Source organism: Salvelinus namaycush, chromosome 31 (genome assembly GCF_016432855.1).
Source record: "Salvelinus namaycush isolate Seneca chromosome 31, SaNama_1.0, whole genome shotgun sequence".
In the NCBI taxonomy this organism is placed as follows: domain Eukaryota; kingdom Metazoa; phylum Chordata; class Actinopteri; order Salmoniformes; family Salmonidae; genus Salvelinus; species Salvelinus namaycush.
The window spans coordinates 28743579-28769264 of record NC_052337.1 but is presented as its reverse complement, the minus strand read 5'-3'; the positions used below and the strand labels follow the sequence as shown (position 1 = coordinate 28769264).

The 25686-nt window shown below is 41.7% G+C and overlaps 2 protein-coding genes across 2 annotated transcripts; both read right to left on the bottom strand.

Moving 5' to 3' along the window:
- Nucleotides 1-1003: 1003 nt before the first annotated feature.
- On the bottom strand, nucleotides 1004-8923 carry LOC120025796. Its single transcript, XM_038970457.1, has 4 exons — nucleotides 8750-8923; nucleotides 4034-4213; nucleotides 3583-3744; nucleotides 1004-3069 (listed from the first exon to the last, which is right to left on the bottom strand). The coding sequence occupies exons 2-4, from the start codon at nucleotides 4209-4211 to the stop codon at nucleotides 2615-2617; spliced, it is 795 nt and encodes a 264-aa protein (XP_038826385.1). The 5' UTR covers nucleotides 4212-4213; nucleotides 8750-8923; the 3' UTR covers nucleotides 1004-2614.
- Nucleotides 8924-9447: 524 nt separating this feature from the next.
- LOC120026243 (DDRGK domain-containing protein 1-like) lies at nucleotides 9448-21011 on the bottom strand. Its single transcript, XM_038971064.1, has 9 exons — nucleotides 20810-21011; nucleotides 20173-20328; nucleotides 19944-20080; nucleotides 19009-19110; nucleotides 18772-18894; nucleotides 15953-15991; nucleotides 10255-10311; nucleotides 10007-10055; nucleotides 9448-9890 (listed from the first exon to the last, which is right to left on the bottom strand). The coding sequence occupies exons 1-9, from the start codon at nucleotides 20895-20897 to the stop codon at nucleotides 9730-9732; spliced, it is 912 nt and encodes a 303-aa protein (XP_038826992.1). The 5' UTR covers nucleotides 20898-21011; the 3' UTR covers nucleotides 9448-9729.
- Nucleotides 21012-25686: the final 4675 nt, after the last annotated feature.

Genomic DNA, 25686 nt, shown 5'->3' with positions numbered 1-25686 from the left:
AGCAAGTCCACACAGGTACCTGCATGCGTGTGTGGTGTACACACAGGATCCCACTCACTCACCCATGACCGCAACACCACCACTAAAATATCCTCAAATACGCTGCATTTTTCCTCTCCATTCACAAATTCACTGGCGACATCAACAATTTGTCAAGGTTACTATGGCAATGGTTTCTGTCCAATTGGAGAAGGGGCTGGACTCATGTGACAGAGTAGAGGGAAAGATGGAGGGAGGGGAAAGAAACGGATTATTTCTACTTACCAATGAGTGGTTTATCTGCTGAAGTCATTGCTTAACAGAGGGGACATCATGTTCACATAGAGTCCTTCTGCTTGGCTAACCCTAAAACCTGCCTATGCATTCAGAAAGACATGTGGGACCGTGTTGAGGTATATTTAGAGCCACCTGACTGTCCATGAAGAGGAGAGAAGGTCATCAGTCCCTATATAGTCACATATACCCCAGGATACTTACTCTATACAACAGACAGGGTTCAGATTTAAATTTGGTTTAAGACAAAATCCCTAGACCCCTACTCGATGTCTCATTTGATGCCAAGATGTTCCCACAAGGTGAATTTGGGTAGCAATTGATTTTATGGTACTGTTACCACCAGTGTAGGAAATTAGTATGGCGTTAGGTACTTTGATATAATTCACACAATTTCATAACCTATTACCAAATGGTACCTATTGCGGGGGCTTGTTTAAATGAATCCCAAAGAAAAAAAACAAGTAATTCATTCTGTAGATTATTACTGGGTAATTATCATTTAACCATGTAATTTCTAAGTTAATACCTGGTCATTTGCGTACCAGCAAGCAAAATAATGTGTTAGATGATCTCATGGTTTTGGATTAAGATCATGTCCTGATGATGTTGGTTGGAAATAAAGCTGTAGTGTCAGAGATGAGATATCAACACAAACAGATGAGTGGGAATAAGAGGAACTGGACACTTCTGTTCTGGAACAGGAAGAAAATGCATTCACACATTTCACTTAAACACAAAAACAGTTTAATTAATAAATAACACCACAAACAATCACAATGAACAGTCTGATTCATAGAGATGGGACTGTGACCCTGGAATAAGAGAAGGAATGTCTTCCTATGTACCTGAGGAAGAGATTGAGGAATAGTTTCCCGGACACAGATTAAGCATAGTCTTGAAATAAAAAGAGAATCTCAATTGAACATGTTTCCCAATACAGGATTAGGCTTAATCTGTGTGCAGGAAACAAGTGGGTAATGAAAACCTGATTCTAGGCAGGCTCTTAGCTATCTTAATTAATTAGCCAATATCCATGGTCCTACCATCATCTGCAACCAAACACCATCAAGGAGCTTGTTTTATTGGTTGCCTTCAAGCAGGATAACCCTGCTTTATAGAGTGGTTTGTGCTGTAATGTAACCATCTAAAGATGCCAAACTGGAATATATTTTCACAGTGATATGTATTATCTAGTGACAAATAGCAGTGTCGACATTTTATGAAACCAGAAACATTTGAATACATAAAATATTCAATACATCATATTTTAATATCATTAGTATATCAAGTCATATAAAGGCAAGAGCCATGTATTTACACTACCTGTTGTGGAAAGGCAAGCCGTCATATCCACACTCAATTCTTCCTATAGTAGTAAACATCCATGCATTAATAAATAGTGCATCAATTAAAAATGATAAAAGCTACAGTGGCAATAATAGCCAAATGGGCTTTTTAAATTTAATTTCTCAAAGGAAACTCTAGTTTCAGTACACTTCAGGTAAATCTATGAATAATCTATTGGATTTCTGACCTCCATTTGGGAAACTTCAAGTGTCACTATGAAAGATTGTGCAAAGGGGTTAAGATAATGCATAGGTTAGAAAACCTGCAAAAATAATTTAAAAAAAAAACATCTTGTAGGGATTTTTATAACTAGAAGAGGAGAATAGGTGATTGTACAAACATGGGCTATATTTCAACTTATGCTCAATTGAACATATTTTCTGGTTTTGAACTGTTTGAAACCATTCGCTGATCCTGAACATACCCCAGTGGTTATTTTGCAGTAATGGGAACAGGGTCAAAGCTTGTTCCCATTGATGAGTTTACTATCCCTTCATGCAAGTGACGCCACGTGTTCAACTATATTGAAAAGAGCATATCATTTGTATAACACTCTTGCCCTGGTCACACAGACAGAAATAGCTTAAACATGTGGCACACTTTTTCAACCATCACAGCAAGCAAAATAACTCTTGACCTTGGTCAAGTGAAGTTGGAGACTCTGGGCCTAAACTCCCACAAGGGAAAGATAATGTTATTCTTTTTATTTATGTTGTTCAACTGTACACACAGACCCGAGAGGGAAGTTTTTAGGCAGACAAACATTACGAGAACATTCGGAAACGTATCTGATCTCTTTTTTGGCTCCTGACAGGATTCTACTATCTCGGTCCAGTGAAGTATTAAAAGGAACCAAAACATGACCAGGGAAGAGGCCAGCACTGCTGTCTAATAAAGTCTGTTACAGGCCATGTGTGATCCTGGTTCGTATTCTAGTAGAGAACCAAACCACAGTTCACCTTTTGGGCTACACATATAAACAGAACCCCCTTTAGCAGTCTCCACCTCCACCCACCTCCACCTGATTCAGTTCAGGGAACACCTCTCCTGCCCACTCCTCCCCCCTGTTGTCTCCGTCAGACTGCCCCACTCCCTGCTCCCTGGGGGTGAGGGGCTCTGTGTCACTGTCGTCCCCTTCCACCACGGCTGTGTAGTCACTCTGGGTGGAGGTGGGGTGCCCCGGGCAACTCAGGCTGATCACAGGAGCCAGGCAGGAAAAAAGTAGGCCCAGCATGGCAATGTAGAAGCTCTCCCCTGGGTAAGCCTGCATCCCCGCTGCCCCTCCTTGGCTTCTGGTGCCAGGCCTAGGAGACCAAGACCCAGACCCGGGCCAGGTCCAGCCCCCTACCCAGTCCCACAGTAGCCCAAATTTGCCCTCCTGAAGGTTGCCGCTGATGACGTACAGGCAAGCCCCACACACTCCCAGCACGGACATTAGGAAAACGACTGGGGAGAGTGGAAGGGAGAAAAAGAGACATGGAGGGAAAGGGAGAAAGAGAGCGAGAGGATGATAAACTAATTAATCCCAGAGAGAACTGCAGAGTGATGTAAGTCAACATGGCTCAGCAAACATGACTCATGTCATTTTATGACACTTAATATTTTATGAGACCTGTGAGAGTATATTCTTCTTCAAATTATGACTAGCGGTTAAGAGCGTTGGGCCAGTAACTGAAAGGTTGCTGGTTCAAATCCCTGAGCCGACTAGATAAAAAATATGCAGATGTGCCCTTGAGCAAAGCACATAACCCTAATTGCTCCTGTAAGTCGCTGTGGAGAAGAGCGTCTGCTAAATAACTAAACATTTAAAAAAATAAAAAAATGACAGTATAGTGATAAAGCCCTCAGAAAGAGAGACAAACAGACAGAGAAAAACATTGGCAGCAATTGAGACCGAACGAGAAAGAGAGAGAATAAGAAAAGTGAGAGAGATAGACAAAGGGAGAAAGGTTAGGTTACCAGTGGAGATGTGGAGTGACACCACCAGTCGAGGGTGGGACATCCCAGTCCCCAAGAAGTCCAATAAGAAGGAGGAGCTGGAGAGCAGGACAGCAGTGTAGCACAGAGCCGCCAGGGCATAGAGCAGCCACATCCCCCAGCCATTAACACCACCCAGAGGACCTACAGGAAGGGAACACACACGTACTCTCAGTCAACTCCACACACATAAACACACACCACACTCCCAGGCTTCTGCATAAGCAGAAAGTAAATACGTTTAAGATCACAAACATGGAAATACGGACGAGTACAGTACATAGGCCTTTAACCAGACATATGTGGGTGCAGTTAAACTGTAGAAAATGTGAACTCTACATTGTCAAAACAAATGACGATTGTGTGGTAGCAGAGATAGAAGACAAATGTCAACCAATCTCTTCTTTGACGGTCCAGCCTTGCCCTTCCCTACCTGTGTCAGTGAGGTTCTGGGCAGCGTGCAGTGTGAAGGCCACTCCATAGATGATTTGTTTGCCTCCGGGGTCAGTACTGTTCCTGACCTGGATCCAGTTGGGGTCAGCGATGGACGTGCACAGGGACACCAAAGTAAAGCACTGGCAAACCGCAGCCGGAGACATGCCTAGAGTCATGGCTGGAAGGGAGACACGATGTAGCCCCATCCATAACAATTTGTAGTCAACTGTTGCTCAGAGAATTTGCAAAAGTTGCCAAATACATAGATGTAATGTCACCATTTAGGCAAGGTGTTTTACTAGACTGTTTTACTAGATTTTCTTACTGTTTCAGACAAATCATGTGTATGGTTAGCTGTAATAATATGACTTCAATGGATGTACAACTAAGAAGTAAGAAGAGTTTATGCAAAAAATACCGATGCAGCACAGAATGCTGTTGAAGGTTGTAAGAACATTGACACTGTAAACCTGAAGTTGGGAAACTTGAAATGAGGAAGTGAGAGATCTGTGGAATGGTTCGGTATTATTAAGGCATCTGTCACTTAACCCTTCACTTACCAGCAGCTAGACTAGCACTAACCCACTATAAGATGAAAATGTAGACTAGCTAGCTACTTGCTGCTAAGGGATAACCTAGCCAAGTAAAACTCAACTCTACAATGTAGTTCACATCAACATTGTGGAGTTGAGTTTTACTTGGCTAGGGATAACCAAGTGCCACAAATAAAAACAAAAGTCATGCGACAACTGAATTGTGTATTGTTCAGCATATTGTCTGAAAAGCAAGCTAAAGTGCCATCAGAAAGTATTCAGACCCCTTGACTTTTCCAAATTTGATTGTGTTACAGCCTGAATTTAAATTGTAGATTTTTGTCACTGGCCTACACACAATTCCCCATAATGTCAAAGTCAAATGATGTTAGACATTTTTACAAACGTATTAAAAATGAAAAGCTGAAATGTCTTGAGTCAATAAGTATTCAACCACTTTATTATGGAAAGCCTAAATAAGTTCAGGAGTAAAAGCATGAGATGACTACCTCATCTCTGTACCACACACATACAGATAATTGTAAAGTCCCCCAGTTGACCTGTGAATTTCAAATACAGATTCAACCACAAAGACAAAGGAGGTTTACCAATGCCTCGCAAAGAAGGAAACCTATTGGAAGATGGGTAGGGGGAAAAAGCAGACATTCAATATCCCATTCAATACACTTTACACTACAAAGATACAGGCATCCTTTCTAACCCATTTGCCGGAGAGGAGAGAAAACACTCAGGGATTTCACCATGAGGCCAAACAGTTACAGAGTTTAATAGCTGTGATAGGAGAAAACTGAGGGTGGCTCAACAACATTGTAGTTACTAAACAATAGTAACCTAATTTACAGAGGGAAAAGAAGGAAGCTTGTACAGAATAAAAAATATTCTAAAACATGCATCCTGTTTGCAACAAGGCACTAAAGTAATACTGCAAAAAATGTGGCAAAGCAATTCACTTTTTGTCCTGAATACAAAGTGTTATGTTACGGGGCAAATGCAATACAACAAATTACTGAGTACCACTCTCCAAAGTATTGTTTTCAAGCATCTTGAAGGCTGTGTTATGTTATGGGTATGATTGTAATCGTTAAGGACTGATGAGTTTTTCAGGTTAAAAAAGAAACAGAATGGAGTGAAGCACAGGCAACAAACATCCTAGAGGAAAACCTGGAAAGCTGACGACCACCAGACAATGCGAGATTAATTCACCTTTCAGCAGGACAATAATCTAAAACACATGGCCAAATCTGCCAAGTTAACAAATCAAATCAAGTTTATTTTATATAGCCCTTCGTACATCAGCTAATATCTCGAAGTGCTGTACAGAAACCCAGCCTAAAACCCCAAACAGCAAGCAATGCAGGTGTAGAAGCACGGTGGCTAGGAAAAACTCCCTTGAAAGGCCAAAACCGAGGAAGAAACCTAGAGAGGAACCAGGCTATGAGGGGTGGCCAGTCCTCTTCTGGCTGTGCCGGGTGGAGATTATAACAGAACATGGCCAAGATGTTCAAATGTTCATAAATGACCAGCATGGTCAAATAATAATAATCACAGTAGTTATCGAGGGTGTAGCAAGTCAGCACCTCAGGAGTAAATGTCAGTTGGCTTTTCATAGCCGATCATTAAGAGTATCTCTACCGCTCCTGCGGTCTCTAGAGAGTTGAAAACAGCAGGTCTGGGACAGGTAGCATGTCCGGTGCTACCTGTCAGACTACCGACCATTTCGAATCCCACCGTACCTTCTCCGCTATGCAATCTGGTTTCAGAGCTGGTCATGGGTGCACCTCAGCCACGCTCAAGGTCCTAAACGACATCATAACCGCCATCGATAAGAGACATTACTGCGCAGCCGTCTTCATCGACCTGGCCAAGGCTTTCGACTCTGTCAATCACCACATTCTTATTGGCAGACTCGACAGCCTTGGTTTCTCAAATGATTGCCTCACCTGGTTTACCAACTACTTCTCTGATAGAGTTCAATGTGTCAAATCGGAGGGCCTGTTGTCCGGACCTCTGGCAGTCTCTATGGGGGTGCCACAGGGTTCAATCCTCGGGCCGACTCTCTTCTCTGTATACATCAATGATGTTGCTCTTGCTGCTGGTGATTCTCTGATACACCTCTACGCAGACGACACCATTCTGTATACTTCTGGCCCCTCTTTGGACACTGTGTTAACTAAGCTGTAGACGAGCTTCAATGCCATACAACTCTCCTTCCGTGGCCTCCAACTGCTCTTAAACGCAAGTAAAACTAAATGCATGCTATTCAACCGATCACTGCCCGCACCTGCTCGCCCGTCCAGCATCACTACTCTGGACGGCTCGGACTTAGAATACGTGGACAACTACAAATACCTAGGTGTCTGGTTAGACTGTAAACTCTCCTTCCAGACTCACATTAAGCATCTCCAATCCAAAATTAAATCTAGAATTGGCTTCCTATATCGCAACAAAGCACCCTTCACTCATGCTGCCAAACATACCCTCGTAAAACTGACCATCCTACCGATCCTCGACTTCGGTGATGTCATCTATAAAATAGCCTCCAACACTCTACTCAACAAACTGGATGCAGTCTATCACAGTGCCATCCCTTTTGTCACCAAAGCCCCATACACTACCCACCATTGCAACCTGTACGCTCTCGTTGGTTGGCCCTCGCTTCATACTCGTCGCCAAACCCACTGGCTACAGGTTATCTACAAGTCTCTGCTAGGTAAAGCACCGCCTTATCTCAGCTCACTGGTCCCGTGTGGCTCAGTTGGTAGAGCATGGCGCTTGCAACGCCAGGGTTGTGGGTTCAATTCCCACGGGGGGACCAGGGTTCAATTCCCACGGGGGGACCAGGATGAATATGTATGAACTTTCCAATTTGTAAGTCGCTCTGGATAAGAGCGTCTGCTAAATGACTTAAATGTAAATGTAAAATGGTCACCATAGCAGCACACGCTCCAGCAGTTATATCTCACTGGTCACCCCCAAAGCCAATTCCTCCTTTGGTCGTCTTTCCTTCCAGTTCTCTGCTGCCAATGACTGGAACGAACTGCAAAAATCTCTGAAGCTGGAAACACTTATCTCCCTCACTAGCTTTAAGCACCAGCTGTCAGAGCAGCTCACAGATTACTGCACCTGTACATAGCCCATCTATAATTTAGCCCAAACAACTACCTCTTCCCCTACTGTATTTATTTTGCTCCTTTGCACCACATTATTTCTATTTCTACTTTGCACATTCTTCCACTGCAAATCTACCATTCCAGTGTTTTACTTGCCATCATGGCCTTTTTTTTCCCTTTACCTCCCTTATCTCACCTCATTTGCTCACATTGTATATAGACTTATTTTTCTACTGTATTATTGACTGTATGTTTTGTTTATTCCATGTGTAACTCTGTGTTGTTGTATGTGTCAAATTGCTATGCTTTATCTTGGCCAGGTCGCAGTTGCAAATGAGAACTTGTTCTCAACTAGCCTACCTGGTTAAATAAAGGTGAAATAAAATTTAAAAAATCTACACTGGAGTTGCTAACCAAGAAGACAGTGAATGTTTCTGAGTGGCCAAATTACAGTTTTGACTTAAATCTACTTGAAAATCTATGTCAAGACCTGAAAATGGTTGTCTAGCAATGATCAACAACCAATTTGACAGAGCTTGAAGAATTTTGAAAACAATTATGGACAAATTATGCACAATCCAGGTGTGGAAAATGTAAGATTTACCTATGGAAACTCACAGCTGTAATCGCTGCCAAAGGTGCCTCTACAAATTACTGACTCAGGGGTGTGAATACTTATGTAAATTAGACATGTTCAATAAAAATAAAAATAAATCTAAAAACATGTTTTCACTTTGTCACTATTGGGTATTGTGTCCAGATGGATGAGGGAAAATCTATTGAATAAGATGTTTTATTCAGGCTGTAACACAACACAATAAGGAATAAATCAAGGGGTATGAATACTTTCTGAAGGGTGTGTAGTCAGGCATTGCGAAATTTCACATGTACAACCTATCTCGTGTCCTGAATTAACTCAAGAGAATCAGTTGTCAATAAAGTAACTAAAGCAGGCTAGCTAGCATGCGCTTGCTATTTCAGATCCACGCGCACAATAATAACTCTGCACAAGCTTGTTCTTTCGGAAATAGCTAGGCTAGCGTTACTTACCAGAGCTACGAAAACAAGGAAATCCACGAACATACAATCTATTTCTTTAAATGTATATAAATGCCTCACGGGTGTGGCTAAATATATGTTTTTTCTGAGCCGACATAATCTAAAGCCAATTCAAAGCACGGAATTATCTAACTTTCATTTGGCTAACGCTGGCTCGTAGACAGTCTTCCGGGATGACCGGAAATTACAATCACGAGTGCAATGTTGTCACTAGTTACCACAGCCACAAAGGCTATATCGTAAAACTTCCTGAAAACAATCATGTGCCTTTTGGTCTTCATTTAAGATTACGGTTAGGCATAAAGCTAACGACACTAAGGTTAGGTGTAAAATCATATTTTTAAAGGATAAATTGGTTTATGACTTTGTGGCTGTGGTAACTACTGACGACCCGAGTGCAACGGTGTGCAAACAATTAGTCGGGGACATTATGTAATTAACTAGCAAATCCAACAAAGCGTGAATTAGTATTTTTGCATACTGTACAATTATTTACCTGTCTCTGACAGGTTCATATTCATCCCACCAAGGAATCAACAATATGCTATGAAATCTGGAACATAAATCTGCTCTAAGAATGCAATAATGTGCAACGTACTCAAGGTATAACTGTGGGTAGTGATTGTATGGCCAAGTTTAAGATACAAATAAATATGGTCTGGAAATACATAAAGAGGAAACATCCAAAATCCAGTTCACATGTCAACTTTATTCATATACAGTCTGTATACTGAGTATAATGAGAACACTCAATATAATCCAATAATTCAGTGTATGAAATTATAATTCTGAGTCTGTACCAGCATGAGTGTTGTCTAATGTGTTTGTTTATGCTTCATTACTTATCCGAGTTTGGCATCACAAATCTGGCAGCATTGAATATTTCAGGTTTTACTGTAGATTGATGAGGGAGTTTCTAGCTTCGGCAAAATCTGTCCACAATGTGTGTGTGTGTGTCTGTATATTCCCCATTAGGCGGTGTTTCGTATCTCGGGCGTGAGGTTGATGAGTGAGTTACTAGCCTGGGCCAGCTCGCTGATAGAGACCCTCCCTCTCTGTTTGATGAACTGAGCCACAGCGTTTAACTCTTCTGGCGTGATGGAGATAAACTTCCCTCTATCGTCGATCACTCCTGAAGAAAAGAATGAGAATAAAGATGGTCAGACAGCAGAGAAGCAAGAGTGCCTGACTGTACTCATTTACTCAGAGAAATAATGTTAATTTTGGCACACACTTTTATTCCCTTACCTGTGAGTTCACCATCAGCTAAGAGGTCCTGCAGTCTCGCAATTGCATCCTGTGAGCAAAGATTAGTTATGATGACCAATCATCTCCCTTCTCTCAACCACCACAAAAAACACTAATATAACCTTGAACCTTGTGGAGATACAACACAATCTGACACACATATTTCAAAATGAGAATAGACCATTGAGTGCAGGAATCATAGTCCATGGCACCCTTTGATCATTTTCCTGCCATCACCTGCCACTCACCTGTGTGCGCATTCCAAAGTGTGACGCCAGGTCTTCCAGCAGTACTACCTTGGAGTCCTGTGAGATAACCAGAGGAATAGAGGGTAAAAAACCTATACGTTGTTAACAATAAAATGTCACATAAGGTGCAGCGTAATCGACTTGCATGTAGGGGGGCCAGGAGATCCCCTGCTCTGCTAAAACCATTGACAACTGCGTGCCTTTTTCAAGGGATTGTTGAATAAATGTTAAGTATTTGGTTATAATATTATCACATCACCTCTTGAACAGCAGTCAGAACTACACATTTCTGATTATTCCATACAAAACAATAGCTGACATTTACTGTAGCTCTATCATCATAATTATACAGCAAATAGCCTACCTGCATGCTTTTCATCACCAGTAAACATCAATTGATCATGTGATTTCAGATACAGTTGAAGTCAGAAGTTTACATACACTTAGGTTGGAGTCATTAAAACTCATTCTTCAACCACTCCACAAATATTTTGTTAATAAACTATAGTTTAAGTTTTGGCAAGTTTGTGCATGACACAAGTAATTTTTCCAACAATTGTTAACAGACAGATTTTTTCACTGTATCACAAATCCAGAGGGTCAGAAGTTTACATACACTAAGTTGACTGTGCCTTTAAATAGCTTGTAAAATTCCAGAAAACGATGTCATGGCTTTAGAAGCTTCTGATAGGCTAATTGACATCATTTGAGTCAATTGGAGGTGTACCTCTGGATGTATTTCAAGGCCTACCTTCAAACTCAGTGCCTCTTTGCTTGATATCATGGGAAAATCAAAAGAAAACAGCCAAGACCTCAGAATTTTTTTTGTACACCTCCACAAGTCTGGTTCACCCTTGGGAGCAATTTCCAAACGCCTGAAGGTACCATGTTCATCTGTACAAACAATAGTACGCAAGTATAAACACCATGGGACCACGCAGCCATCATACCGCTCAGGAAGGAGACGCGTTCGGTCTCCTAGAGATGAACGTACTTTGGTGCGAAAAGTGCAAATCAATCCCAGAACAGCAAAGGACCTTGTGAAGATGCTGGAGGAAACAGGTACAAAAGTATCTATATCCACAGTAAAATGAGTCCTAAATCGACATAACCTGAAAGGCCGCTCAGCAAGGAAGAAGCCACTGCTCCAAAACCGCCATAAGAAAGCCAGACTACAGATTGCAACTGCACATGGGGACAAAGATTGTACTTTTTGGAGAAATGTCCTCTGGTCTGATGAAACAAAAATAGAACTGTTTGGCTATAATGACCATTATGTTTGGAGGGAAAAGGGGGAGGCTTGCAAGCTGACGAACTACATCCCAACTGTGAAGCACAGGGCTGGCAGCATCATGTTGTGGGGGTGCTTTGCTGCAGGAGTGCACTTCACAAAATAGATCATGAGGAATAAAATGATGTGGATATATTGAAGCAACATCAAGACATCAGTCAGGAAGTTAAAGCTTGGTCGCAAATGGGTCTTCCAAATGGACAATGACCCCAAGCATACTTCCAAAGTTGTGGCAAAATGGCTTAAGGACAACAAAGTCAAGGTATTGGAGTGGCCATAAAAAAAGCCCCGACCTCAATCCCATAGAAAAGTTGTGGGCAGAACTGAAAAAGCGTGTGCGAGCAAGCAGGCCTACAAACCTGACTCAGTTACACCAGCTCTGTCAGGAGGAATCGGCCAAAATTCACCCAACTTACTGTGGGAAGCTTGTCGAAGGCTACAATTTAAAGGCAATGCTACCAAATACTAATTGAGTGTATGTAAACTGACCCACTGGGAATGTAATGAAAGAAAAAAGCTGAAATAAATCACTCTACTATTATTCTGACATTTCACATTCTTAAAATAAAGTGGTGATCCTAACTGACCTAAAACAGGGAATTCTTACTAGGATTAAATGTCAGGAATTGTGAAACTGAGTTTAATTGTATTTGGCTAAGGTGTATGTAAACTTCTGACTTCAACTGCACATGACGATAGCCTCACGATCTGTCTTAATATTGGCAAAAATTAAGTTGACATTTGGGTGATCTAAAATACAAGTGAAGTTAACTATACCTGATAGTGTGAGTGGTTTAGGTTAATTTCCCATCCTTTGTGGGCTCTGCATGTCAAGAAGGGCACGACTGCCGATGTACTGTTAGCTGATCATGTTTACGCGTATTGTGTTGCAGCCATGCTGTGTTGTCGTCTTAGGTCTCTCTTTATGTAGGTTTGTGGTGTCTCTTGTGATGTGTGTTTGGTCCTACATTTTTAATCCCAGCCCAGGTCCCCGCAGGAGGCCTTTTGACTCTTGGTAAATAAGAATTTGTTCTTAATTGACTTGACTAGTTAAATAAAAAATGCAATAAAATTAAAATATTACATTGCAAGCTACCGGTAGAAATGTTGCACAGTTGGCTAAACAGAAAGTATTCATACCTCTTGACTTATTCCACATTTTGTTGTGTTAGAGCCTGAATTCAAAATTGATTAAATAGATTCTTTCCTCACCCATCTACACACAATATCCCATAATGACAAAGTAAAAACATGTTTTTAGAAATCTATAGAAAATAAAATACAGAAATATCTCATTTACATAAGTATTCACACCCCTGAGTCAATACTTTGTAGAAGCACCTTTGGCGCCGATTACAGCTTTGAGTCATCTTTGGTACGCATGTATCAGCTTTGCACATCTGGATTTGGGGATTTTCTCCAATTCTTCCTTGCAGATTTTTTCAAACTCTGTCAAGTTAGGTGGTGAATAGCAATCTTCAAGACTTTCCACAGATTTTAAATGAGATTCAAGACATTGTCCTGTTGGAATGGAAACCTTCGCCCCAGTCTAAGGTCGTTTGCACGGTGAAGGAGGTTCTCATTACGGATTTGCCTGTATTTGGCTCCATTCATTGTTCCATCTATCCTTACCCGTCTCCCAGTCCCTGTCGCTGAAAACCATCCCATAGTATGACGCTGCCACCATGCTTCATGGTAGGGATGGTGTTAACCAGGCACAGCTCACACCCGTCTTTCTCCACACACAGCGTTTTGCATTCAGGCCAAATAGTTCAATTTGTTCATTAGAGTTACCAGCCTCAGAAATAGGCAATTAACTGCACCTCAGACTGCAGCCCAAATAAATGCTTCACAGAGTTCAAGTAACAGACACATCAACATCAACTATTCAGAGGAGACTGTGTGAATCATGCCTTCACAGTTGCTACAAACAAACGACTAAATGACACGAATAATAAGAGACTTGCTTGGGCCAAGAAACACGAGCAATTGACATTAGACTGGTGGAAATCTGTTCTTTGGTCTGAGTCGTCCAAATTTGAGATTTTTGGTTCCAACCGCCGTGTCTTTGAGACGCAGATTTGTTGAACAGATGATCTCTGCATGTGTGGTTCCCACCGTGAAGCATGGAGGAGGTGTGATGGTGTGGGGTGCTTTGCTGGTGACACTGATTTATTTAGAATTCAAGGCACAGTTAACCAGGATGGCTACCACAGCATTCTGCATTCTGGTTTTTGCTTAGTGGGACCATCATTTGTTTTTCAACAGGACAATGACCAAACACATCTCCAGGCTGTGTAAGGGCTATTTGACCAAGGAGGAGAGTGATGGAGTGCTGCATCAGATGACCTGGCCTCCACAATCATCCGACCTCAACCCAATTGAAACGGTTTGGGTTGAGTTGGACCACAGCGTGAAGGAAAAGCAGCCAACAAGTGCTCAGCATATGTGGGAACTCCTTCAAGACTGTTGGAAAAGCATTCCAGGTGACTACCTCATGAAGATGATTGAGAGAATACCAAGAGTGTGAGAGAATACCAAGAGTGTGCAAAGCTGTCATCGTGCTTCTACACCTGCATTGCTTGCTGTTTGGGGTTTTAGGCTGGGTTTCTGTACAGCACTTTGAGATATCAGCTGATGTAAGAAGGCTATATAAATACATTTGATGTGATTTGATCAAGGCAAAGGGTGCCTACTTCGAAGAATATAAAATATATTGCGATTTGTTTAACCCTTTTTTGGTTACTACATGATTCCACATGTTATTTCATAGTTTTGATGTCTTCACTATTATTCTACAATGTAGAAAATAGTAAAAATAATGAAAAACCCTTGAATGAGTAGGTGTCTCCAAACCTTTAACTGGTACTGTATATAGACAGGTGTTTCTTTCTAAATCATGTCCAAACAATTTAATTGGCCACAGGTGTACTCCAATCAAGTTGTGGTGACATGTCAAGGGTGATCAAAGGAAATTGGATGCACCTGAACATAAATACTTATGTAAATTAGATATCTATTTAATTTTCAATAAATCTGCAAACATTTCTAAAAACTTTTTTCACTTTTTCATTATGGGATTTTGTGTGTAGATAGGTGAGGAAGAAAATATATTTAAATCAATTTTGAATTCAGGCTGTAAGAACAAAATGTGGACTAAATCAAGGGGTATGGGGTATGAATACTTTGTGAATTTTTATTTAACCTTTATTTAACTAGGCAAGTCAGTTAAGAACAAATTCTTATTTACAATGATGGCCTAGGAACAAATGGGTCGCCTTGTTCAGGGGCAGAACGACAGCTTTTTACCTTGTCAGCTCGGGGATTCGATCTAGCAACCTTCGATCTAGCAACTGGCCCAATGCTCTAACCACTAGGCTAACTGCCGCCCCATAAATGCACTGTAGTGGTAATGTACTTTTTTCTCCAACCAACGTAGGCCTACCTAATGAAGTTAACACTATTCCCTTTTCAACATTGTTTTTAAGAGTGTTTAATCACAATTGCTGTGGACAGACATGATAGGCTACATTGATTAATGGACGATGTCAAATTGGCTACCTAGCTAATAACAGATCATGTCAATATGGTTAGTTAACAAGTTAACATTCAGGGGATAAACTAGATGGCTTTATCCAAATAGTGTTTGATTTGCTTGCCATCTAGTGGTGATGACATAAGTCCAACTGACAACTTTATCAGAACGAGGACTTGCTGATGTCAAGCTCTTTCCAAAAGCCTAATCTCTAAAGATACAAGCCAAATGACACGCTGTTTGCTTAACTAGCTATACGCCAAATGGGGCTCAGGAGTTTCGCAGCGGTCTAAGGCACTGCATCTCAGTGCAAGAGGCATCACTATAGTACCTGGTTCGAATCCAGGCTGCATCACATCAGGCCGTGATTGGGAGTCCCATAGGGCGGCGCACAATTGGCCCAGCGTCGTCCGGCTTTGGCCGGGGTAGGCCGTCATTGTAAATAAGAATTTGTTCTTACCTGACTTGCCTAGTTAAATAAATAATAAATAAAATAAAAAATGGTTAGGCTATCCTCACGCATCTGAAATGACATGATCAATTGAGGTTTACTGATCATGAAAAGCATGCAGTTAATTGCTATAGCCTATAACTCGGATGATAGAGCTAAATGTGGAATAATCAGAACTGTGTAGTTCTGACTATTCTCTTCAAGAGGTTATGATGTTAAATAAATGTTATAACTATTTGGTTTTAACATTCCCTTGAAAACGGCACATAGTTGTCAAAGGTTTTAGCAGAGCTGGGGGTCTCCATGCCCCGACGAATTGAGGCTTTTCTGCGGGAAAAGGGGGGTGCAACTCAATATTAGGAAGGTGTTCCTAAAGTTTTGTACACAGTGTATATGGTTCTGGTTAGGTTCCTGCTCATACCTTGATGTACTGGATGAACTCTTGTAGAAGGTTGCGTGACTATAAAAGAAGAACAAACATTAACATAAAATAGGGATTTTATGCCAGGAATCCGGTTACCGAGATTTACCGCCCAAAACTGCTCCCTTTTCCCAGGATAAATATCTGCAAGAAACCGGTAAATTATTTACATGAACAGCAGTGTGAAACAGAACTGTTAAATTACATGCGATGTCTAAATGTGGCTTCTCTACAGCCTCTGCATGATGAACCAACCCTCAGGGTGGGGACAGACAGCCCATCTTAGTATGGAGCGCAGTTCACAATGCATGGAGACCTATCATCTCATGGTAAAATGTGCTTTTATTGTGACAGGTAGGTCTACATTTGCTGCAGCATAACCTACGCTACAGTAATATAAAAAAACAGAATGCTTGTCTATTTTTTTTTTATTATTGCAGCTGCTGAGTTTTAATATATATCGAATATCGTTACTTTAAAATCAGTGCACGCGCAGGCTCTCCCCAACGCCATTGAAATGTTATCCAAAATAGACAATCCTGTTCTAAAAATTGAGATATATATACACTGCTCAAAAAAATAAAGGGAACACTAAAATAACACATCCTAGATCTGAATGAATGAAATATTCTTATTAAATACTTTTTTCTTTACATAGTTGAATGTGCTGACAACAAAATCACACAAAAATGATCAATGTAAATCAAATTTATCAACCTATGGAGGTCTGGATTTGGAGTCACACTCAAAATTAAAGTGGAAAACCACACTACAGGCTGATCCAACTTTGATGTAATGTCCTTAAAACAAGTCAAAATCAGGCTCAGTAGTGTGTGTGGCCTCCATGTGCCTGTATGACCTCCCTACAACGCCTGGGCATGCTCCTGATGAGGTGGCGGATGGTCTCCTGAGGGATCTCCTCCCAGACCTGGACTAAAGCATCCGCCAACTCCTGGACAGTCTGTGGTGCAACGTGGTGTTGGTGGATGGAGCGAGACATGATGTCCCAGATGTGCTCAATTGGATTCAGGTCTGGGGAACGGGCGGGCCAGTCCATAGCATCAATGCCTTCCTCTTGCAGGAACTGCTGACACACTCCAGCCACATGAGGTCTAGCATTGTCTTGCATTAGGAGGAACCCAGGGCCAACCGCACCAGCATATGGTCTCACAAGGGGTCTGAGGATCTCATCTCGGTACCTCATGGCAGTCAGGCTACCTCTGGCGAGCACATGGAGGGCTGTGCGGCCCCCCAAAGAAATGCCACCCCACACCATGACTGACCCACCGCCAAACCGGTCATGCTGGAGGATGTTGCAGGCAGCAGAACGTTCTCCACGGCGTCTCCAGACTCTGTCACGTCTGTCACATGTGCTCATGTGCTCAGTGTGAACCTGCTTTCATCTGTGAAGAGCACAGGGCGCCAGTGGCGAATTTGCCAATCTTGGTGTTCTCTGGCAAATGCCAAACGTCCTGCACGGTGTTGGGCTGTAAGCACAACCCCCACCTGTGGACGTCGGGCCCTCATACCACCCTCATGGAGTCTGTTTCTGACCGTTTGAGCAGACACATGCACATTTGTGGCCTGCTGGAGGTCATTTTGCAGGGCTCTGGCAGTGCTCCACCTGCTCCTCCTTGCACAAAGGCGGAGGTAGCGGTCCTGCTGCTGGGTTGTTGCCCTCCTACGGCCTCCTCCACGTCTCCTGATGTACTGGCCTGTCTCCTGGTAGCGCCTCCATGCTCTGGACACTACGCTGACAGACACAGCAAACCTTCTTGCCACAGCTCGCATTGATGTGCCATCCTGGATGAGCTGCACTACCTGAGCCACTTGTGTGGGTTGTAGACTCCGTCTCATGCTACCACTAGAGTGAAAGCACCGCCAGCATTCAAACGTGACCAAAACATCAGCCAGGAAGCATAGGAACTGAGAAGTGGTCTGTGGTCACCACCTGCAGAATCACTCCTTTATTGGGGGTGTCTTGCTAATTGCCTATAATTTCCACCTTTTTTCTATTCCATTTGCACAACAGCATGTGAAATTTATTGTCAATCAGTGTTGCTTCCTAAGTGGACAGTTTGATTTCACAGAAGTGTGATTGACTTGGAGTTACATTGTGTTGTTTAAGTGTTCCCTTTATTTTTTTGAGCAGTGTATATATAATGGATGTCCTAGCCTACCTCTCTTTCAGGTAATACTGGCTTCTCCTTAAAAAAATGCTCCTTAGCTCTTGGGAGTCCACTGCAGGAAAAGCTAGACTAGAATAGCTTGCTAAGGCGACTTATGGTTGAGAAATTAACAGTAAATTCTCTGCCAACAGCTCTGGTGGACATTCCTGCAGTCAGCATGCCAACTGCACGCTCCCTTGAAACTTTATAGTGGTCTTTTATTGTCAATCGGCACAAGGTGCACCTGTGTAATGATCATGCTGTTTAATCAGCTTCTTGATATACCACACCTGTCAGGTAAATGGATTATCTTGGCAAAAGATAAATCCTCACTAACAGGGATGTAAACAAATTTGTGCACAAAAGGTCTACTACACCTGTTGTATACAGCACAACACTTTAGAGAAATAAGCTTTTTGTGCGTATTGAAAATGTATGGGATCTTTTATTTCAGCTCATGAAACCAACACTTTACATGTTGCGTTTATATTTTTGTTCTCGCTCTTTCTTTCTCCCTCACTCCGCAGGCCTACAAAAGGGGGGCAGTGGGCCGCCAGTTGCCCAGCCCTGATCTACTTGATAAAAACGGGTTCATGTCGACAGCCACCTAAACCACTTAAACTGAACTATGTGAATACACTAGTAAACTACCTCTTCCTCTGTGACATCATCAGCTTCACCCTGCTCCTCGACGACAAAGGACTGTTTGAGCCTTAGGTACTCCTCTTCCTCCTCCTTCTCCTGCTCCTCTTTGGCCCGCCGCTCCTCTTCCTCCTAAACAGAAAATAATAATAGGAGAAAGAAGGAATGAGTGCAAAAGTGGGAATAAGAAGTGATGTGTCTACTTGCATCTGTGTTCAAAAGAGTGAGATAGTGTGTGTTCATTACCTCTTTCTGCTCCTGTTGTCTCTCTTTCTCATCCTCCTTGCTTCTCTCCTGCTCTCGGAGCTCCTGCATTTTCTTCCTTTCCTCTCTCTCTGCCAGCTCAGCCTGAGGAACACAGCATCAAACCCAGTCGCCAAGAAGAACACTTGCAAACATAAAATACAATGATTTGAAAATGCAGGGTGGGTCAAAGCAATATGGTGGATGCCCTTCACCTGCCTGGTTCTATCACAGCAGTGCAGCTGAGAGAAGAAGCAGTGCAGCTGAAGGGAGAACGCCATTTGAGGGGAGAAAGTCATTGTAGACTATTGACTAGGGCTGTGAGGCAATATTTTTGTTCATGGCAAACAGGAAAACAAGAAGCAGATCAAACTCTTTGGTCCTTTAAAAAAACTGCTGTATGTAAAATCAAATCGAATTCAAATCAAATGTATTTATAAAGCCCTTCTTACATCAGCTGATGTAACAAAGTGCTGTACAGAAACCCAGCCTAAAACCCCAAACAGCAAGCAATGCAGGTGTAGAAGCACAATGGCTAGGAAAAACTCTAGAAAGGCCAGAACCTAGAAAGAAACCTAGAGAGGAACCAGGCTATGAGGGGTGATCAAGATGGCTGTGCCAGGTGGAGATTATAACAGAACATGGCCAAGATGTTCAAATGTTCATAGATGTCCAGCAGGGTAAAATATTGTGTGCTTATAGTTTGGAAAATAAATGTGACACTGGATGACAACATAATGATATTTGTTTCCAACATTAGGGCTGTTTTCCTAAAGAAGTTAAATCCGCTTCATGTTTTGTTTCCTTGCCACAAAACTAACGAGTATTGTGATACTGGTATCGTCCCGGCCCTACTGTTGATTGACATGCTACTGATGACATAATGGACAATCTCCAATGGAGAACTGTTCTCCAGTTGTTCCAGAGAGTGGTAATACCTCTCTCTGAGCCCGTTTGGCTTGTTTCTCCTCCAGCTTCCTCTGCTTCTTGGCTCCAAGCTTCCCTGTGGCCTGGAACTGCTGTTCCTCCTCTTCTTCCTGTTCCTCCACAGCCACTTCCTCTACAGGGCTGTCCTCTGAAGGAGCATTCACACATTTGTCAAACTTCATTTTCACAGTAGAAACACATGTGATACTCATGTGTGTGTGTGCATGTCAGATGTGTTACCGTTGTCGGATGCGTCCCTTTGGGCTCGCCTCTGGGCCATCACCCTGCTGTTGAGATTTCTACGGCGTCGGGGCATGCCCGCCCCACGCTCCTCGGCCACCTGCGGGCGAGGAGCTGCCACCCGAGCCAACACATCCTGCCTCTGTTCACGATCAGCTGGAGAGAGGGGGGGGACCATTTTCAATTACAGATTATTGGGTCAATTTAGGCCAAAAACGAGTGCACATATGCGGAGAGAGGTAAAGAGCAGGAGACATGGGGAAGAGTTAATGGAGGGAGTCAGGGAAGGCAGATAATGGGAACACAGATAGACTCGATTAAGTTTACTAGTAGAAAGTATAGGAAGAGAATAGGGGAGGGAGACTTAAATATAGCAAGAGAAATAACGTAAATAAGCTTGTTGTCAACATGTTCCTTAGTCAGCTACAACAGTAGCTAGCTTCATTGAGAACTGACAGGTCATGACGAGCAAGTGATAGGGAAAAAAATAAACACCCAAACAACCTCTACTTTTAACTTAGGTTAAACGCTATAAATAGCCAGTGTTAAACACGAATAGCAACTCTATTGCTAACGTTAGCTGTTTAAGTATTGGTGTCGTTATCCAAACGCTTTGTAGCTACAGTTAACTCCTTACCTTCCTCTTTTTTTCCTCGTACCTTCACAGCAAAAACGATCAACACAATAAGGATTGCTGCAGCAATCAAATACACCACGATATCCATTGCAAATTTAAAATGGTTATTTCAGATTCTATGAATTTCACATTTCAAACTCTCTTCTCCACCATGACAGACACGTATGTTGAGTTGTGCTTCATAGACCCATGTCACGTGATATTCTTCTTCTTTAAGTTTTAATTGGCGAATCGCAACCAACTGATACGTGCATACACCGCCATCTACTGTACTGGAGTGTGAGACCGGTCACGACCTACCGAAAACACCATATTCTCTTAATTAACTAACCCTGAATTTTGAAGAAAATTAAATATTTCCCTAACAAACCTCTCTACTCCCATCACCCCCACCCAAAATATCACCCACTCCACATTCAAGTCCAACCTCTCTGACCCTGTCAAACAACCTCTCTCATTCTACATCATACATTTCACAAAATAATAATACATGTTCAAACGTTTCCTCTACCATACAGCCATTACACATTCCAGTACCATGTTTCCCTATCAATTTCAAAGACAAATTAAATCCTGTATGCCCTAATCTCATCCAACACAACATAACGTCCTCCCTTCTATTCCCATTATATGACACTACCTCCCGTACAGATTTCCTTGTACTATAAACATTTCTGCCCTCACTACTTTCACCCCATTGTCTCTGCCAGCAATCTAACCAATTTTTCAGAATAAATGTTTTAATTTCCCCTCTTCCCAACTGCACCTGTATATCCACAATATTTTTTCCAATGCTTTTTTGCTATTATGAGCAGGAATCCAACAGAACTGAATTTCAATACCATTCTTTTGTAATCCAACAACAGCATAAATATTTCTAACCATAAATCCTCACGTTCTGACTTTCCAGATTTTAAACTACACAAAACTGATACAGAGTCCGAACATATTACTACTCTTCTTGGTTGCACCTCCTATATCCATTGCAATCCAACAATTATCGTAACCACTTAATTTAATATACCGATACATAATTTGTTAGTCTCTTGCATAGATTAACATCAAACTCAAGAATAAATACACCTTCTCCTGTTTTCCCATTCATATGATCCTTTGAACCATCTGTATACACTGCAAGGCAAGAACAAAACTGAGTACTAATATATCGATTCACTATTGTTTCTACATTAGCTTCTTCACACCACTGTTTATTTTCTTCCATCAGGCTATGATCAACATGTGGCCTTATATAAAACAACGGTAGCACATTTCCTATTGCCACAGCTGGCACTATAACAAGGTCCCTGAGTCCATATTTATCAACCGTTTTCCCAATCTCTGGACCAAAACCCCTATTTTGATGTTGTTCATATTCCCAGCAGTTTTCTAATACCGTCAGTGTTGGATGATCTACCGCACTACCATTCAATATTTCCTAGTATGCCAGGGCTAGATTAACTCATCTAAGCGATTGTGGCATTTCCGCAGAATCTACCTGTAAAGCCTCAACAGGTGTAGTTTTAAATGCACCATCGCACATCTTGAGTGCCCTCGCTTGCATTCTATCAAGGCGCAACATCGATGTAAAAGCCGCAGAACCATATACAAAGTACCCATGTCACGTGATCAACTAGCGTTGTCTCATTATTTAAATGTCAAATCATAGAGCGTGAAATACCAGAACCGTGTGGCTAGACAAATTCATAGCATAAAGACGGCAAGGCGCTACAGAGGGTGGTGACTACAGCCCAGAACTTCACGGGGCCGAGCTCCCTGCCATTCAGGCAGTGGCGTGTATTCATGGATACCAAGGGAAGCCAGATTTTCTCCAAAAATTGATCAAGAAAGAAATATAAAATAAAGTATAAAATAAAGTATATTTTGTCTCTCTGTGTTTCATATTTGTCCTTCAATTTGAAGAGGCTGAATGTATCTCACCGGAGAAAGCATCCGTGCGAGCGAAACATCACCCCTCTGTCTCTGTATGTGTAGGCCATCTATCTGATGCTGTCTGGTCCAAAGGAGTACGACATTGTTGCCGCCCGTAGCATTGAATGCAAGAGAAGCCAGGGAGCATTTTGGCCTCCCTTGATAAAAAAAGTATAACATAATCGCCAATCAGTATTGAGCTAAACTGAGTGAGCTCAACTCTGAATGGTTCTGCTGCACCAAAAAAAGTGTAATGGGAAGTCAGTTTGGACTTGGAGTCAATCTAATAAAATCGCATTGTAATTGACAGAAACAACTTGAATTGTTGCATCTGGTTGTGTTGTTGTCCTCCAGTGGCTAGCCAGCTAGCTAAAATTGTCCCTTTCCTAAATTATCCATGGATGGAGATAGGGATTTGGACTTGTGGTTTTACTTAATTCTCCGTACTGGCCAATGATTATAACGACGAATCTGATCCAACCATTAATTCATACATTGTCCCTCTGGCCTGAGAGGATGGAAGTTAAATATGTTGCTACAGTAGATGTAGATGGCTAATGTTAACTAGCTAACGTTGCCCATGAAAGGAAGTTAGGCTAGCAAGCAAGCATTTTAGCCAGGTAGCATAAGACAACAACAAATAAAAGCATTTACTGTATGACAGAGTGATAGACCGTTTTGTCAACATGAAAGAGAGGAGGGTGGCATTGGCGTTTCTCTACAAGTAGAGTAAGTCAGCATGTTTTTTCTACTTGCATGAACACACACACATAAATCAGAACCATGGGCATCCACATCATATTTAGTTTATGTTGATTGGACTAAATCGTTTTTGGTTTCTTTTAGTTGTCACTGTATTAGACTAAGCATAGTGTCACGTTCCTGACCTTATTTCCCTTGTTTTGTCTTTATTTAGTATGGTCAGGGCGTGAGTTGGGGTGGGCAGTCTATGTTATTTGTTTCTATGTTTAGGTTTGTTAGTTTGGCCTAATATGGTTCTCAATCAGAGGCAGGTGTTTGTCATTGTCTCTGATTGGGAACCATATTAAGGTAGGCTGTTTTCAATGTTTGTTTGTGGGTGATTGTTGCTGTGTCTGTGTTTGTTCGCCACACGGTACTGTTTCGTTCGTTTGTTCCTGTTCGTGCGTTCATGTTTTATATGTTCTCAAGTTCAGGTCTGTTCACGTCGTTTATTGTTTTGTAGTTTGTTCAAGTGTTTTTTCGTCTTCGTTTAATAAACGATAGTATGTATTCAAACCACGCTGCGCTTTGGTCCGATCCTTGCTCCTCCTCAGACGAGGATTACGACGAGCGTTACACATAGGTGACTTGATGATGTTGAAATAGTAGATGGAGCTCCTGTTAATTAATATATTCCATTTAGTAGATGTTTTTATCCTAAGCGACTTACAGTTATGCGTGCATACATTTTACGTATATATGGCCCCAGGAATTGAACCCACAACCCTGGCGGTGCAAGCGCCATGCTCTACCAACTGAGCAATACAGGTTTTCTTTGCAATGTGTAATAACTCTCTATGGTTCTAAATCATTAGTTGTTTAGTGGTCCGAAAATGTCTGAAATATTAACTTGCTTGATCATGCTGTAGGTCATGTAACTGTTTTTTGCATACGATATGCTTTGTGGACTTCACTGGATAAAGGTTGCTCTCCGGTTCTGTGATGAAACGAAGGTGTGGTTGAATTTATTCTGCCACTGTGTCTTATTGTCTCGGCCTTTAGGCATATATCACAGTCACAAAGCATATGAACTTAGAGGTTATAGAGCAAACAGCTCAATTATCACAACACATAGGCTGTAATATGGTTTATTTTTCTGGCTTATCCTGTGATTTTACTCACGCACCGCTACTACAAAAGGCCCACATTTTTTTCAAAGACTCCAGCCTCCCAAGCCATAGACTTTTCTCTCTGCTACCACATGGCAAGCGGTACCAGTGCATAAAGTCTGGAACCAACAGGACCCTGAACAGCTTCTACCCCCAAGCCATAAGTCTGCTAAACAAGACAGCTAAATAGCTAATCAAATGGCTTCCCGCACTGACTCTCTTGCACTGACTCTGTGCACACACACATACTGTACTTACAATGACACTCCAACACACGCATACACACACACATACACACTACATACACCCACACAAACATAACATGCGCACACGTGCATATTGATGCCACACACACACACACTTTCACACTCACCTATAGGCTGCTGCTATTGCCTATTCTCTATCCTGTTGTTCAGTCACCACTTTACCCCTACAATATGTACGGCTACCTCAATTACTTCGTAGCCCTGCACATTGGCTCGGTACTGGTACTCCCTGTATATAGTAATGTGTTCTTTTTTTACTGATTATTGTTATTTGTTATTCATTGTGTATTTATTCCTATTTCATGTTAACTCTGCATTGTTGGAAAATAACCCATAAGTAAGCATTTCATTGTTTAAAAATAATAATAATGAGTGGGTAGATCAGCTTTAATGTTGCAGATAGATTGTGGCTTCCATCAATGTAATTGTCTGCATCATTTCCAATCCCCCATATATGTTTTGTAAATATACACTACCAGTCAACATTTTTAGAACACCTACTCATTCAAGGGTTTTCCTTTATTTTTAATATTTTCTACATTGTAGAATAATAGTGAAGACATCAAAACTATTAAATAACACATATGGAATCATGTAGTAACCAAAAAGTGTTAAACAAATCAAAATATATTTTATATTTCAGATTATTCAAATAGCTACCCTTTGCCTTGATAACAGCTTTGCGCACTCTTTTTTTCTTTTTTCGATTGACTATGACTTTTCAAATCACCCAGTATTGCTATCTGCAGTGTTAGTTCTTGGTAAATGTTGCAATTCTTCAGGCATTCCTGGACCTGTCACCAAACACAAGCTACATATGGACAGTACCAAA